Here is a 14,455-nt window from a genome sequence, read left to right on the forward strand (position 1 = left end):
GATTCTCATTAACTTAGGCCCATTTGTTACAGTTGTTTGCTTTTAGTTTTTTATTTATTAGAAACATGAAACCGTTTTCAGTTTTTAGTTACTTATTTCTCAAAATTGTTTTTTTTTCAAAAATTATTTTTTCCTTCCTTTTAGTTCATGATGTGAAAAATTCTTCCAATTATCACATCTCTCCCTTATTAAGCTATTAAAGATTTTAGTTAATAATAAAACAATCTACAAACATAAAATCTAAGACAAAATAATTAAAAATATTTCACCCTTTAATTTTTAAATTCAAAATTAAATTAACTATTGATTACTATGTATACAATCAATTGAATAAAAATATAATATCCAAGTATTGTAATTATAATAAATAAATAATACTAAATGACATTAGATTTATATGGATAGAGAAAATAATAATAAATATAAAAATAATACTAAATAAAGAAGATATGGAAAAATTTTTAATAAAATAAAAATAAAATTTTTTAAAATTTATATTTTTATTGATTTGATTTATAGGTGAATTCATAGATTCGGTATAGGAAAATATAATCTAAAGCGGACAAACTCTGTTAATTCTTAATTATATTGATAATATTTATTAGAGTGATCCTTAAAGTAAACTTTAATCAGAGACGACGATTTGGAAATTTAGAAAAACCACAGAAAAAAGGAAAAAAAATGTAAAAAAAAGAATATGTAAGCACCCGATCTCTTTGTTTTTCATTTCTGCTTTTTTTTTTTTTATTCCCTTAAATATTAATGCACGTCATTCAACGAACAACTCATTTACCATTAACGAACCATCTGTAGGCAAAATAATGGTAAGTAAATATTTGTCAACCAAAGCCTATTTTATCCATGAATTAGCGACGATAAATCCATCGGGAAATAGTAAATTACTTTAGTAAATTTAGTTGAAAAATGGTGTTCGATGTACTCGGGACTTTGTCGGTAGATTTTCCATCGGTATCTTTTTGCTAAACCATCGTTACCATCCTCGTAATACGTCGAAAAATCATTGTAATGATTCCATTGATAAATATTTATTCGTCAGTACCATTTATTCGGTCGGCAATCCATCAAAAAAATTTCAATATTTGTTTTAAATCGAATTCCATTGATAAATGTACGATAATCCGTCTGTAAAATATTATTAATTTTAAAAATTAATTTGTAAAATCTTATTTCAAAAATCATCAGACCCGTTTAAAAGCAATATAAATAAGAAATTTATTTTTGCTAATTCATGACAATCAAATGCTACACAATCAACCGTATATGCATACACATGTATCACAATAGCAAGCAATTTATATATACATCAACTTACAACAGCTTTTCTTTTTTTTTTTTTTTGGGTTTCTTAATCAGCAGTATCACGTAATATTCATTTTGTATTAAAAAAGAAAAAGGCTTTAGCCATTTCTCTCTTGCTCTCTCTTTTTTGTGTTCTTCTAGATTTTTTTTCTAAACTACCATCGACCGTTTCTTTGATCAGCGGTGCTTTCTTTTCATCTCTCTCTATTTTTTTATTAGTTTTTTTTCTAATGATGCTAAACCTATGATCGTTTGGAATAAATTTTGGATTTATTGTCTTAGATCTGTAATAGTTGATAGATCTTGAGTGCTTTTAATACTCTTTTGCTAAGGTTATTAATTTCTCTCATTTCATATGGTTGTTCCTTGTTATTGAAGAATTTTATCTGGATCTTTTATTTCTCGAGCAATTCAAAGAAAAAAAGTGCATTGTTGGCTGTTTATGGTTGAAGACTTTAGATCTTCAAGTTCGGGTAAGTTTGTTTCACCAATGGAGTCTGGTAGTGCGGCATACTCCTTCATTAAAATTTGATATATTAAACTCTTCTATGGGTGTTGGTTGTAACAAGTTACCGAAAAAACAATATTTAGGACAATATTGTGGAAGGTTTCTTTTGTCGTCCTATTCGAACTTAGACCAATTTTTTACCCGAAAGATTAACCTCTTTTGCCAAAATCAAAAATATCTCCAGACAGAAGACTTTAATGTTCAATATTTATATTTCTGATTTCTATATGAATATTATGATATACTCAACTTATATTTATTATTAATGAATTAGTTAAGTTTTTTTTCAAAAAATATAGCCAACTATTTACTAGTATTGCTTATGTTTTTTTTTCCCTAAAGTATTACCACGGTTAAACAAAATAGATTCTCAATTGTCTATATCTACTTAGAGGTTATAAGGTTAGTCCTTTCTGATTTACATCTTGCTCATCTTTTGGAAGCTCTTGTCTTGGATATTTAGAGTTTTTTAGTTCTTGATTGGACATGCTCTCTTCATCGTGTTTATCGCGAAGCTAATTTTACAGCTGATCATTTAGCCAGTTGATCACACCAATGACTCAATTTATAATTAAATTTATAAAATTAAAAAGTAAAATAAACCTTTAATAAATTATAGTTGATCAAATCAATGACTCTATCTATAATTAAATTTATAAAGTTGAAAGAGTAAATTAACAATAGTAAATCGAAATCCACAGACTACATAAAAGTTAATTAATTTGACCTTTGACCTTTAATTAATATGAAAGTAATATATTTTTTTATTATTATTTTGAATTGGAATACAATTGGTTCTAAATTTTTGAATTGATTTACAATACACAAAAGAAAGAAAATGAAAAAGCAAGAAAATAAAAGTTATGGTAGCAATTCTGTTTAGAAGCTTGAAATGCGCGGAAGAAATGGAAATCTACAGTGAAATCTGTAAAGTATCTGTATTATAGATGAAGAATGTACAATACACTGAAGAAAAAATAACCCAAAATATTACTCTAGCATAATGTTATATATATATATATATATATATTAAATTATAAGTTTAATACATTTTATTTTTTAAATTATTGATTCAATTTAAAAATTAATAAATTATTTTTGAAATGGCTTTATTTGATTTTTATTTACTATTAAACCATTTGCTTAAAAAGATAACAATGAGGCGCAATGGTATATAATTTCTTATCTAGGAATATATGATATTCCAATGAATTTCAAGAAAAATTGATTCTTAATAATTAAAATTTTTTTTATCAATTATTTAGTAAATACATTTAACGAATGCAATTATAAAATGAAAGAAATTTAAGTTTTCTTCATTTTTATATTAGTATTGTACTCTTGTAAGGTTGATGTACTCAAATGTAATATAAATATAATTAGCTAGCAATTGATAAAAAATAAAAGCTTTAAAACATAGTTAATAGCCGATTCAAATTTCTATCAGCTAAAAATTATTGAATATAATACTTATAATCTATATGAATTAGCTGAAATAACTTTCACTTAATATGAAAAATTTTATATATATATATATAAAAGCATTACTTGTTAATAAATGAAATTCAAACATAATTTACTTGCAAATAATTCAAACATAATTCAAATATATAAATTTATTCTTGTACTTTTCATAAAAAACCACGTGCCACTCTTAATTTTTTATTTTGATCTATTAAATACTTCAACTTATAAAATTGAATTTATTAAATATTTAGCTTGGCCTGTTAAGCACCTCACTTTATAAAATTATATTGATCAAATACTTATTAAATAGTTAAAAAAACATATAAATTATTGTTTCAAAAATCGTATCAACCACATATTAAATTAATTTTTTTTAAAAAAACCACATATTAAATGATAATAATATTTTATATATAAAAGCCAATAATCTTAAAATCGCTCCTTTTAACATAACAAGAAAGTAAAGTTCAAAGTGTCAATCGTGTGTGGTCTGATTAATCTTCTTACCTCTCTTAAAAGATATAGTGAGTTAAAAATCTCGATTTGAATCATTTTTATCATAACGAAAAAAATTGATATATTTTGAACTTATGCCTTCAAATGGTTAGCTACATTTAGTTTTAAGAGTTTGTTCTTTAATATGTATTTTTGTTTTTTTGTTTTTTTATATAGAAAATTTAGGTGCCAGCGTATTGAGGCAGTGAAAAACTACTAAAGATGGACAATCATATCTACACAGGGACTCTCTCCCAGCTCTCCCCAAACCCAACAAAACTTCTCTAGAAACACTTCAATTCCCGCCGCCTCTCTCTCTTTCCCTTTCTCTCTCTCTCTGTTTAATCAAAAACTTGCGTCCAACACGCAACACCAACGTGCAATTTCTGCTCTCGCCATCATTCATCGTTATTTTCCGCCTCCAATCTTTCTTTCCTCTTTCCCTTCTTACCATTCAATCAATTCTCAGTCAAATACTATCACTTCACGCACCTATTTATTTATTTGTTCTGCCGGTTTGAAATTTCACCATTTTGATGAGATAAACCCATAATTAATGAGATGTTTAAATTGTGAATTAAATTGAGATATTGAAGTTGGGGCTAGAGAAAAGCAATTACTTGACTTATATGTAAAATAATGTACACTTATTATTCCTAGAAATACATTTGATGTGTATGGACTTTGTAATATAGACTTACTACGGGTCTCGGGGGTCTCAAACTTATCTAGACCCTAATTCCAGTCCGGCCCATGGAAACAGATCATATAACATCAAGGTGCCATAAAGTTGATTTTAAAGTTTAAAGTGACATATAAAGTTTTTATTTTATTAAATTTCAAGGGCTAAATTATGTATCAAGTCAATTTTTATTAATGTTTAGTGTGCTTTAACTTAAACTGTGCAATTGATATCCACATAACAGTATTTGCAACAAATTCAGGATTAAAATTTTACTAGTCATTTGTATTTTAATAGTAACCACTACTAAAATTTTACCAAACACAAACAATAATTTTTTAATTATCCTTATAATAGTCATTTGTATTTTAACAACAACCACTATTAAAATTTTATCAAACATAAACAATAATTAGCTAACCGCTATCAACTATCGGCAACCAGTTGGTATGAACCATTAAACGGAAGCAGCCCTAAATGGGAAATTGTGGCTTGGCTCACGGCAAGCTTCATATTCAAGTGTGGCTTGCTTCTCTAGGGAACCGTAAGGTAATTGTCGTTAATTTAATGGCTCGATCCATATTAATACGAAGTTTAATTTTATTTATTCCAAGTCCTTGGATTCTTAATTATTTCATATTATTTAATTTAGGGTTTAGTCTATAAATACTAAGACTACAAAGAGCTTTGAGAATCACAAAAAGTAGGGGTTTTCCTCTCTATTTGGTTCTATCCTTCATCATAGTATAATTTTATAATTTTATCTATGGGTTCTTTGTCCAACTCCAAGCTTCCTGTGATAGACTTCTCAAGTGAAAACTTGGAGGCTGCAGGAACGAGTGGTTGGGTGAGCAAATGCAAGGATGTTTTGAAAGCACTAGAGGAGTATGGATGCTTCGTAGCTGTTTATAATAATGTTCCCCTTCAACTACATGCAGACTTGTTTAACGTACTAGAAGAATTGTTTGACCTTCCTCTTGAGACCAAAAGGAAAAATGTTTCTGATATTCCTTTCACTGGCTACGTTGAAATAGAACCCACCAGGCCTTTCTACGAATCCATGGGAATCAGTCATGTACAAACTCTTGAAGGAATTCAAGATTTCACAAAAACCATGTGGCCTAAAGGGAATGATAATTTCTGGTACGCGCGATTTATTTAATTTATAGCCTTGGTTATAAATTTTTTTCAAAAATTTAATTATTTTCTGCATTACTTGATAGCAAAATTGTCCATTCGTTCTCAAAGGCAACGGAAGAGCTACATAAAATGGTGGTGAAGATGATCTTCGATGGTTATGGGATGGAGAAGTACTATCAGTCCCATATGGAATCGACCGCTTACTTTTCGAGATTAGTGAACTATATAGTTCCTCAACAAAATGAAAATGAAACCAAACTGGGTTTGTACCCCCATACGGACAAAAGTTTCCTTACCATACTTCATCAGAATGATGTCAATGGTTTGGAAATTCAGACAAAGAATGGCGAGTGGGTAGATGTCGACTTATCTTCTTTTTCGAATTTTTTAGTCATGGCAGGCGAAGGAATCATGGTAAGGAACTACAAGTTCAGTAACTATCACTTCAGTAACTATCGAACTAATATATTTTAGTTTTTATGAATAAAAGTACTCTCACTGTCCCATAATTTGCGTCCTACTTTAATTTTTCATTCGTCCCAAAATACTTGTGATGAGTATTTGAGTTTGATGATAGGGATGGAGCAATAACAGGATTGATGCCTGTGATCATAGAGTGACGATAAACAGTAAGGAGAAAAGACTCTCGATTGGCCTATTCTCATATGTCAAAGGAATAATAAAAGTGCCGGAAGAATTTGTTGATGAGGAGCATCCATTAATGTATAAACCCTTCGATCATATTGGTCTGGTTCATTTCTTTGGTACCCCTGAAGGTCACAAGCAGCACCGCACTTTGAAAGCCTATTCCGGCCTTTGAGCTCCTTTTTCTCGCGCGTGCGCACACATGATACCTATCCATGAGATCTGTTGGTCTCTGAATAAATATGAAATTGGTGTTTTTTATATTGTTTGTACTCATTTTAGGTATTCATAGTTTAAAATAGTTAAGTTAAAATAAGATATTGGCCGAATACACACATAGGTATCTATAAGGTATGTTGGTCTCCGTATAAATATGGAATTGATGTTTGTTTATCCGTTACTCCATTTGTACTCATTTTATGTACTCCTAGTTTAAAATAATTAAGTTATTAAGATAACATAAATTGAGTTATTGACATAAAACTTCTAATTAACAATAAATTACTTTTCTATGAATTGTGTTTATATGTGTTGCGAATATAACCACTGCAATCATACAAAATCAATAGAATCTGATACAAAGATTAATGGGACAATAAATACAGGTTGAATTAAAAAAATTATATAGATTAAAATAGATTAAGTTAAAAATAAACAAGCACACTAAGGCATAGTCTAATGGTAAGTGTATATACGACTTGATAATATATCCAAGTTCGAATCTTCCTTCTCCAATACTCAAAAAAAAAAAAAAAAAAACATAATAATAATATTAATTATAAAAATGAAGGAGGGATCTCATTCATAAAGAATAAAGAAGTTTCGAAATTTGAAGAAAATAAAAAATAGTCATAAAAGACTATTAACATATAGTTTATAGTTGAATTATATATATATATATTGATACATAGGAGGTTCAATGGAATACTTATGAGTTACATCCTATATTATCCTATAGATTCACTAAATTTTAGATTTATTCTCTCAGATCTGTAATTTTGGGTTATTAATTTCTCTACTTTCATAGGATTTTTCCTCATTATTGATGAATTTTATGTGGATCTTTTATTTTTCGAGCAGTTTGAAAGCAAAATGAATTGCTGATTGCTTGTGGTTGAAGACTTTAAATCTTCAAGTTCAGGGTTTTTTTTTTCACCAATTGAGTTTGATAGTGTGGCTTGTTCTTTCATTAAAATTTGATATATTAAACTCTTCTATGGGTGTTGATTATAACAAGTTTTCGAAAAAATAATGCTCCAGACAATATTATGGATGGTTTCTTTTGTCGTCCTATTCAAATATAGACCAATTTTTTATCTGAAAGATTAACCTCTTTTGCCAAGATCAATAATATCTCCAAACAGAAGATTTCAAATTTCTATATTTGTATTTCTGATTTCTATAAAAATATTATGATATAGTCAACTTATATTTATTATTAATGAATAGTTAAGGATTTTTTAAAAAATATATAGTAGCCAGCTATTTGCTAGTATTGCTTTTTTTTTTTTTTTTTTTTTTTTTTTTTTTTTTTTTTTCTTCTAAAGTATTACTACAGTTAAACAAAACAGAATCTCAATTTTCTATATCTGCTTAGAGCCTATGCGATTAGTCTTTTTTTTGATTTACATCTTGATCATCATTTGGAAGCTCTTTTCTTGGATATTTGGAGTAGTTCAATTCGTGATTGGGAGTGCTTTTTTCATAATGTTTATCGTGAAGCTATTTTTATGGATAATCATTTGACTAGATTTGGCTATTCTATCTCTTCTCTGGTATCTATTTGGGATTTTACTCTTGCTTTTTTATCTTTGATCCTTTAGGCTCATGCTTTCATATTAGCTTTTTGAGATAAATTTCTTTTTATGGTCCCATATATAATAAAAAAAAGATGGAAGTAGAATTTTGAAGATAGTCAGATCAGATTTGCAGACAGACCATAGAGTCGAATAGTGGCCATAAATAGCCATCAAGTGGAGTATGCGATCGCCTACAGCACATGTATTATCCCCTACCAACTTGATCGGATACTTCAAATCAAGATTGTGTATTTTTTTTTATATGAGTGCTTTATTATTAGACTTATTTTATAAAAATATAAAAATATATCGATCTGTATTACATATTTATATACGGTTTCCTCTTAATGAAATTTCTAATTTGATTTTCTCTAAAAAAAAATCTCAGTAAATTATAGTTGATCACATGAATGACTCAATTTATAATTAAATTTATAAAATTAAAAAGTAAAACAAACATTTAATAAATTATACTTGATCAAATCAATGACTCTATCTATAATTGAATTTATAAAGTTGAAGGAGTAAATCAACAATAGTAAATCGATATCCACAGACTACATAAAAGTTAATTAATTTGACCTTTGACCTTTAACTAATATGAAAGTAACATATTTTTTTATTTATTTTGAATTTGCTCATAAACCCAACAAAACTTCCCTAGAAAACACTCCAATTCCCCACGCCTCTCTCTCTCTCTCTCTCTCTCTCTCTCTCTCTGTTTAATCAAAAACTTGCGTCCAACACGCAACACCAACGTGCAATTTCTGCCCCCCACCATCATTCATCGTCGTCGACATCGTTATCTTCCTCCTCCTCCAATCTTTCTTTCCTCTTCCCCTTCTTACCATTCAATCAATTCTCGGTCAAATACTATCTCTTCACGCACCTATTTATTTATTTATTTACTAAGTGTTCTGCCGGTTTGAAATTTCACCATTTTGATGAGATAAAACCATAATTAATCATATGTTTAAATTGAGATATTGAAGTTGGGTCAGGAAAAAAAATGTGGACTTACTATTCTTAGAAATCCATCTTATGTGTATAGACTTTGTAACGTGGACTTACTACAAGTTTCGAGGGCCTTAAACTTACCTGAATCCTAGTGCCGATCCGGCCCATGGAATGAGTCGTGATATTAAGGTACCATAAAATTGATTTTAATGTATTAGTTATTTAGCTTTGTTTTTATTTTTTTATTAGTTATTTAGCTATTAGTCAAAGTTGGCGTGTAAGGCTGTTTTTTTTTTCACTAAGTCAAAATTAATTTAAACCTACATTTACAATTAAATTTTACATTCCATAGCTAAAACAAAATAATTCTAAATAGGTCAAGTCTAATTAAATTAATTAGTCAAAATCAATTAAATTAAGCTCTATAGTCCAATTAAAAATCAATTTAGGCAAAATCAAATCAATTTCTCCCAATTTCAAATTAAGGCTTAAAACAAATCCAATTTTAAAATTAAAATCATTAATATAAAATTCAAATATTCAAATTTAAGCTCTATAATATGAATTGATATGTTTCCTATAAAATTATTATGCCCAACTCTAACCATTAGAGTAATTGTTCGCTTTAAATGAAGTCAATTTCATCCTATATTAGATTGACAAGATAATTTCAATTAAATTTTACCTTCCTTAGCTAAAACAAAATAATTCCAATAGGTTAAGTCTAATTAAATTAAAAGAGTCCAAATAAATTAAATTTAAGCCCTATAGTCCAATTCGAAATAAATTTGGTAAAAAGGAAACACTAAAGAAGTTTCCAAATTTGAAGAAAATAAAAAATAATCATAAAAGACTTACATTTTCAACTTTGCAAGTTAGGTTGCTTACAATTAATTATGGTACAAGTTTATGTATAAGATGTTAAACTAAAATTATAATAATCCATGATAATCTATTTCAAGATTTTCTTTGTGAAAACACTTGTGGTCAAGATTAACATATATATATATTGATACATAGGCGGTTCAATAGACTGCTTATGATTTACATCCTATATCATCTTATAAATTCACTAAATTTATGAAAACACTTGTGGTCGAGAGCGCTCAAACTCAAGACCTCTCACTTCTCCTGTAAGTGAGAAAAACAACAAGAATATCCTATAATATTTAACAGTTTAGTCTTCAAATTTTATTATTTAGTCCATTATATTTTCATTTAATGGCAGAAATAAGACTTTTTTTTTTGTTAAATTTTCAGTAGTCCAATAACTTCTTCTTTTTTTTTTTCTGTCTAACTTGTCTTTCAACTTCTAATTTTGAATTAATTAACTGCAAATACATCTTATGACTCAAATTTGAAAGCAAATTCACCCAAAATAAATATAATTATATAATTAAGTAATAATTAAATATAACATACAATTATAATAGTCAATTTTCAATTTAAGGTTTTTAATTTTAATTCAAGATATTCTACTCACGACTAATGGAAAAATATATAATACAATTGTGATTCTATGTAGATGCCGTACGTGAAATGGTGCATTGACAAATGTAATCATTATTATTAATTTGCATTTGCTTTTGAGTAAATCATTTTCTTTAAATGCCCCTCCGCCGTTTCTTGCACAGCATTAAGAAACACTTCCTAGTAATAAACACCTCTCAGATACCTTGTCTTGTTCAATTAAATCCGGAAGATCCAAACATGGCTTATTTCCAAGAGTTCATAATACTTTTTCTCATATGGCTAGCATCCGTGGTTGCAGTTAGGGCAATACTAAAAAAATTTCGAGCCACAAGCCATCTTCCACCGAGCCCACCAGCTCTACCAGTCATTGGACATCTCCATCTCCTTGCTCCAATGCCTCATCAAGCTCTTTACAAGCTTTCAACTCGCTATGGACCTTTAATTCACCTATTCCTTGGTTCTGTCCCTTGCGTTGTTGCTTCTTCCCCAGAGATGGCGAAAGAATTCCTTAAAACCCACGAAAATTGTTTCTTGGATCGTCCAAAAATGGCTGCTGTAGATTACCTCACATGTGGCTCTGGTTTCGCCTTTGCTGCTTATGGACCTTACTGGAAGTTCATGAAGAAAATCTGCATGAAGGAGCTACTGGGAGGTCGAATGTTAGACCAGCTCCTCCCAGTCAGGCGCGAAGAGATAAGGCACTTTTTAAAGTTGATGCTAAAGAAAGCAAGTTCAGGCGAGTCTGTTGATGTCGGACCACAGCTTCTGATGCTATCCAATAATGTAATATCAAGAATGACTATGAGCAAAAGGTGCTCAAATAATGAAGATGAAGCCAATGAGGTGAGAAAGTTGTTGCACGATGCTGCAGAATTTTCAGGGAAATTTAATTTGTCAGACTTTATTTGGTTTTTCGAGAACTTAGATTTGCAGGGAATTGGAAGAAAGCTTAAGAAAGTTGGTGAAGATTTTGACAAAATGATGCAGAGGATCATAGCAGAGCATGAAGAGGCAAGGAAGATAAACAAGGAAACAGGTGAAGGAGATTCAGTTAAAGATTTACTTGATATTTTACTCAATATATCAGAAGATGAAAACTCAGAAATGAAATTGACTAGAGAAAACATAAAGGCCTTTATCCTGGTAATGTACCATCTCCTTAACTCATAATGCTAATTTTCAAGAATTCCAATCCAATTGTTCCAAAGTCCTACCAAGCAACTTTATTCTTTATTAGCAACCAATGTCATTAAGAATGAAATAGTTATCTCTGCATTGTACAGGACATATTTGCAGCTGGGACTGACACATCTTCCATTGCGACAGAATGGGCACTAGCAGAGCTAATAAATCATCCAGACATTATGAGGAAGGCAAAGGAAGAAATAGATTTTGTAGTAGGAAAGAGCAGACTAGTGGAAGAATCAGATATAACAAATCTTCCCTACCTCCAATCTATAGTGAAGGAAACGCTAAGGCTTCACCCACCAGGCCCATTAATTGTGACAGTCAAGTAAAGATTGCACTGTCAATGGATATGAAATTCCTGCAAAAACTCGACTGTTTGTCAATGCATGGGCTCTTGGAAGGGATCCAAACTACTGGGAAAACCCACTTGAATTTTGCCCAGAAAGGTTTTTTAATACAGAGGCAAATGGAAACAATCAGGTAGATGTCAGAGGGCTATATTTCCAACTGTTGCCATTTGGAAGTGGAAGAAGAGGGTGCCCTGGAACTTCACTAGCACTACAACTGGTACAAACAACCCTTGCTGCCATGATTCAATGCTTTGAATGGAAAGTTGATGGAGAGAATGGTACTGTTAACATGGAAGAAGGACCTGGGATAACACTTCCAAGGGCTAATCCCTTAATCTGTTTTCCAGTAACTAGGCTAAACCCATTTCCATCAGTCTAACATGGAGGTAAAAATACAAGGCACTAGTTCAAAATATTGTTTTCTGCGAAAGGGTTTGTTTTGGTATTACAGTTTGATCTTTTGTTGAAAAACACTAAAAAGCAATGTATTGAAGACCACTGGATTGTAACAAATATTTTATAAAAATAATTTTATGAAACCAATCAACCATTGCAACTTTGCAAGTTATGAATGGAGAATTAGAGAAAACCTAAAAGAATGTAATAAGAAAAAACAAAAACTGGCTTGATTCTTTTAAATTTGCATAGCTCATATCTTTCCATTCCTAAAAAGAAGAATATTCCATTGCCCTTCTCGGTTTTATATATGGACGTTGGATTAAAATATAACAAGACAAGAAAATATTTCGGTTCATGCAAGAGCAAGAAAAAAAATAAGAAAAGAAAACATTTATGACATATGCTATGCTATGGGTGAAAAAATATGTTAAAGTCGAAGGCAAGGAAAATTTTATAGGAGACCGACGTTGCAGATTGCCTGATTCTTAATTTTCTTGATAATGTCAGCAAGAGTGGTCCTGAAACTGAACTTATATGATAAAGAGGGGTAAGGTAACTAACAGAAGTTTTTTTTTTTAAATTTTAAGAATAAAAAATCACTAATAGCTTAAATATAAACATTAAAGAAATTCCAAATTAAATACCGTTTTAAAAACTATAATAAATTATTAAAAAAAAACATTCATGACGTATGCTATATTTGAAATACTATGTTAAAATCCAAGGTAAGGCAAAGAAAGTTCTATGTAATAAGACAACATTGCCAATTCTTAATTTTTTTGATAACGTCCGGGAGTGGTCCTCAAACTAAACTTAAATAGGAAGAGGGATAAGAAAATTTAAAAAATAAAAAAAGCCCACAAAAGGATGAGAAAAGAATACGTAATCAAAGCCATACCCGCCAAACTAGTTTCAAGAAATAATTTTTCCTTGATGAAGAAATGATAAGATTCTTGTTGAAAAAAAACAAGAGAGAGAAGGACAAGCTCTAATCACTCTGCAATACTGCAATAATTGCTAATCTATCTTAATCCCACCAAACCTATTTTATAATAAGCAGAAATGAAAAGATAAACAAAATTTAAAAACAGCCATATATCGTCCCTCACTCTTTTTATAAGCAGCTCCAAACAACTATATCCTGCGAAACTACACTAATATTCCACATTTCAACGATCAACCATGGCTGATATACAAGATTATGCCACACAATTCATAATCTTCCTAGCTTTTTTTTTCATCCTCAAAACAATCATCACGCGAGCTCGCAACAAAGCTCACCTTCCTCCAAGCCCTAGAGCACTCCCAATCATAGGACACATGCACCTTCTAGGTCCTATTCCACACCAAGCATTCCACAGGCTCTCAACGCGCTATGGACCTTTGATTTACTTCTTCGTTGGCTCAAGACCTTGTGTTCTTGCTTCCACACCTGAAATTGCAAAAGAAATACTCAAAGACAATGAATCTAATTAATTGTTGCAAAAGAAATACTCAAAGACAATGAATCAAATCCTCAATTTTATGTCTTTCGATACAGATACGAGTTATTGTTGCCCAAATATAAAAATTTAATTGTTGCTGATTGTCTAATTCTGATATGAAAATTTTATATTAGTCAAAGTTGGCGTGTAAGGCTGTTTTTTTTTTTTTTTTTTCACTAAGTCAAAATTAATTTAAACCTATCTTTGCAATTAAATTTTACGTTCCATAGCTACCTTTGCAATTTAAACAAAATAATTCCAAACAGGTCAAGTCTAATTAATTTAATTAGTCAAAATCCATTAAATTAAGCTCTATAGTCCAATTAAAAATCAATTTAGTCAAAATCAAATCAATTTCTCCCAATTTTAAATTAAGGCTTAAAACAAATCCAATTTTAAAATTGAAATCATTAGTATAAAATTCAAATAGTCAAATTTAAGCCCTATAATATGAATTGATGCGTTTCCTATAAAATTATTATGCCCAACTCTAACCAACAGAGGAATTGTTCACTTTGGATTGCAAAAGAGTACAATAATTATAAGGA

The 14,455-nt window shown here is 29.8% G+C and overlaps 2 protein-coding genes and 1 pseudogene across 3 annotated transcripts in view; all 3 read left to right on the forward strand.

Annotated features, from left to right (window-relative positions):
- Positions 1-5,156: 5,156 nt before the first annotated feature.
- Positions 5,157-6,657, forward strand: LOC105634769 (putative 2-oxoglutarate-dependent dioxygenase AOP1). Its single transcript, XM_089717578.1, has 3 exons — positions 5,157-5,615; positions 5,696-6,026; positions 6,190-6,657. Exons 1-3 carry the CDS (start codon positions 5,239-5,241, stop codon positions 6,430-6,432), a joined length of 951 nt encoding a protein of 316 aa, XP_089573704.1. The 5' UTR covers positions 5,157-5,238; the 3' UTR covers positions 6,433-6,657.
- Positions 6,658-10,655: 3,998 nt separating this feature from the next.
- LOC149498075 (cytochrome P450 93A3-like) lies at positions 10,656-12,592 on the forward strand (annotated as a pseudogene). The gene is made up of 2 exons (XR_016319434.1): positions 10,656-11,629; positions 11,770-12,592. The product of XR_016319434.1 is annotated as a cytochrome P450 93A3-like (transcript).
- Positions 12,593-13,605: 1,013 nt separating this feature from the next.
- LOC105634767 (3,9-dihydroxypterocarpan 6A-monooxygenase) overlaps positions 13,606-14,455 on the forward strand; it is an 81,151-nt gene continuing 80,301 nt past the window's right edge. The window contains 1 exon segment of the mRNA XM_089718171.1: positions 13,606-13,894. Coding sequence (XP_089574297.1) covers positions 13,606-13,894 — 289 coding nt within the window.

The sequence above is a fragment of the Jatropha curcas genome, chromosome 2, assembly GCF_041381405.1.
Source record: "Jatropha curcas cultivar XTBG-Jc1 chromosome 2, XTBG_Jcur_1.0, whole genome shotgun sequence".
NCBI lineage: Eukaryota > Viridiplantae > Streptophyta > Magnoliopsida > Malpighiales > Euphorbiaceae > Jatropha > Jatropha curcas.

Bases quoted from the DNA above. Each gene is read 5' to 3' on its own strand.
- LOC105634769 (XM_089717578.1), top strand. From the start codon at position 5,239: ATGGGTTCTTTGTCCAACTCCAAGCTTCCTGTGATAGACTTCTCAAGT. The intron at 5,616-5,695 runs GTACGCGCGATT...ATTACTTGATAG, and splicing joins AAAGGGAATGATAATTTCTG to CAAAATTGTCCATTCGTTCT. The intron at 6,027-6,189 runs GTAAGGAACTAC...GTTTGATGATAG, and splicing joins TGGCAGGCGAAGGAATCATG to GGATGGAGCAATAACAGGAT.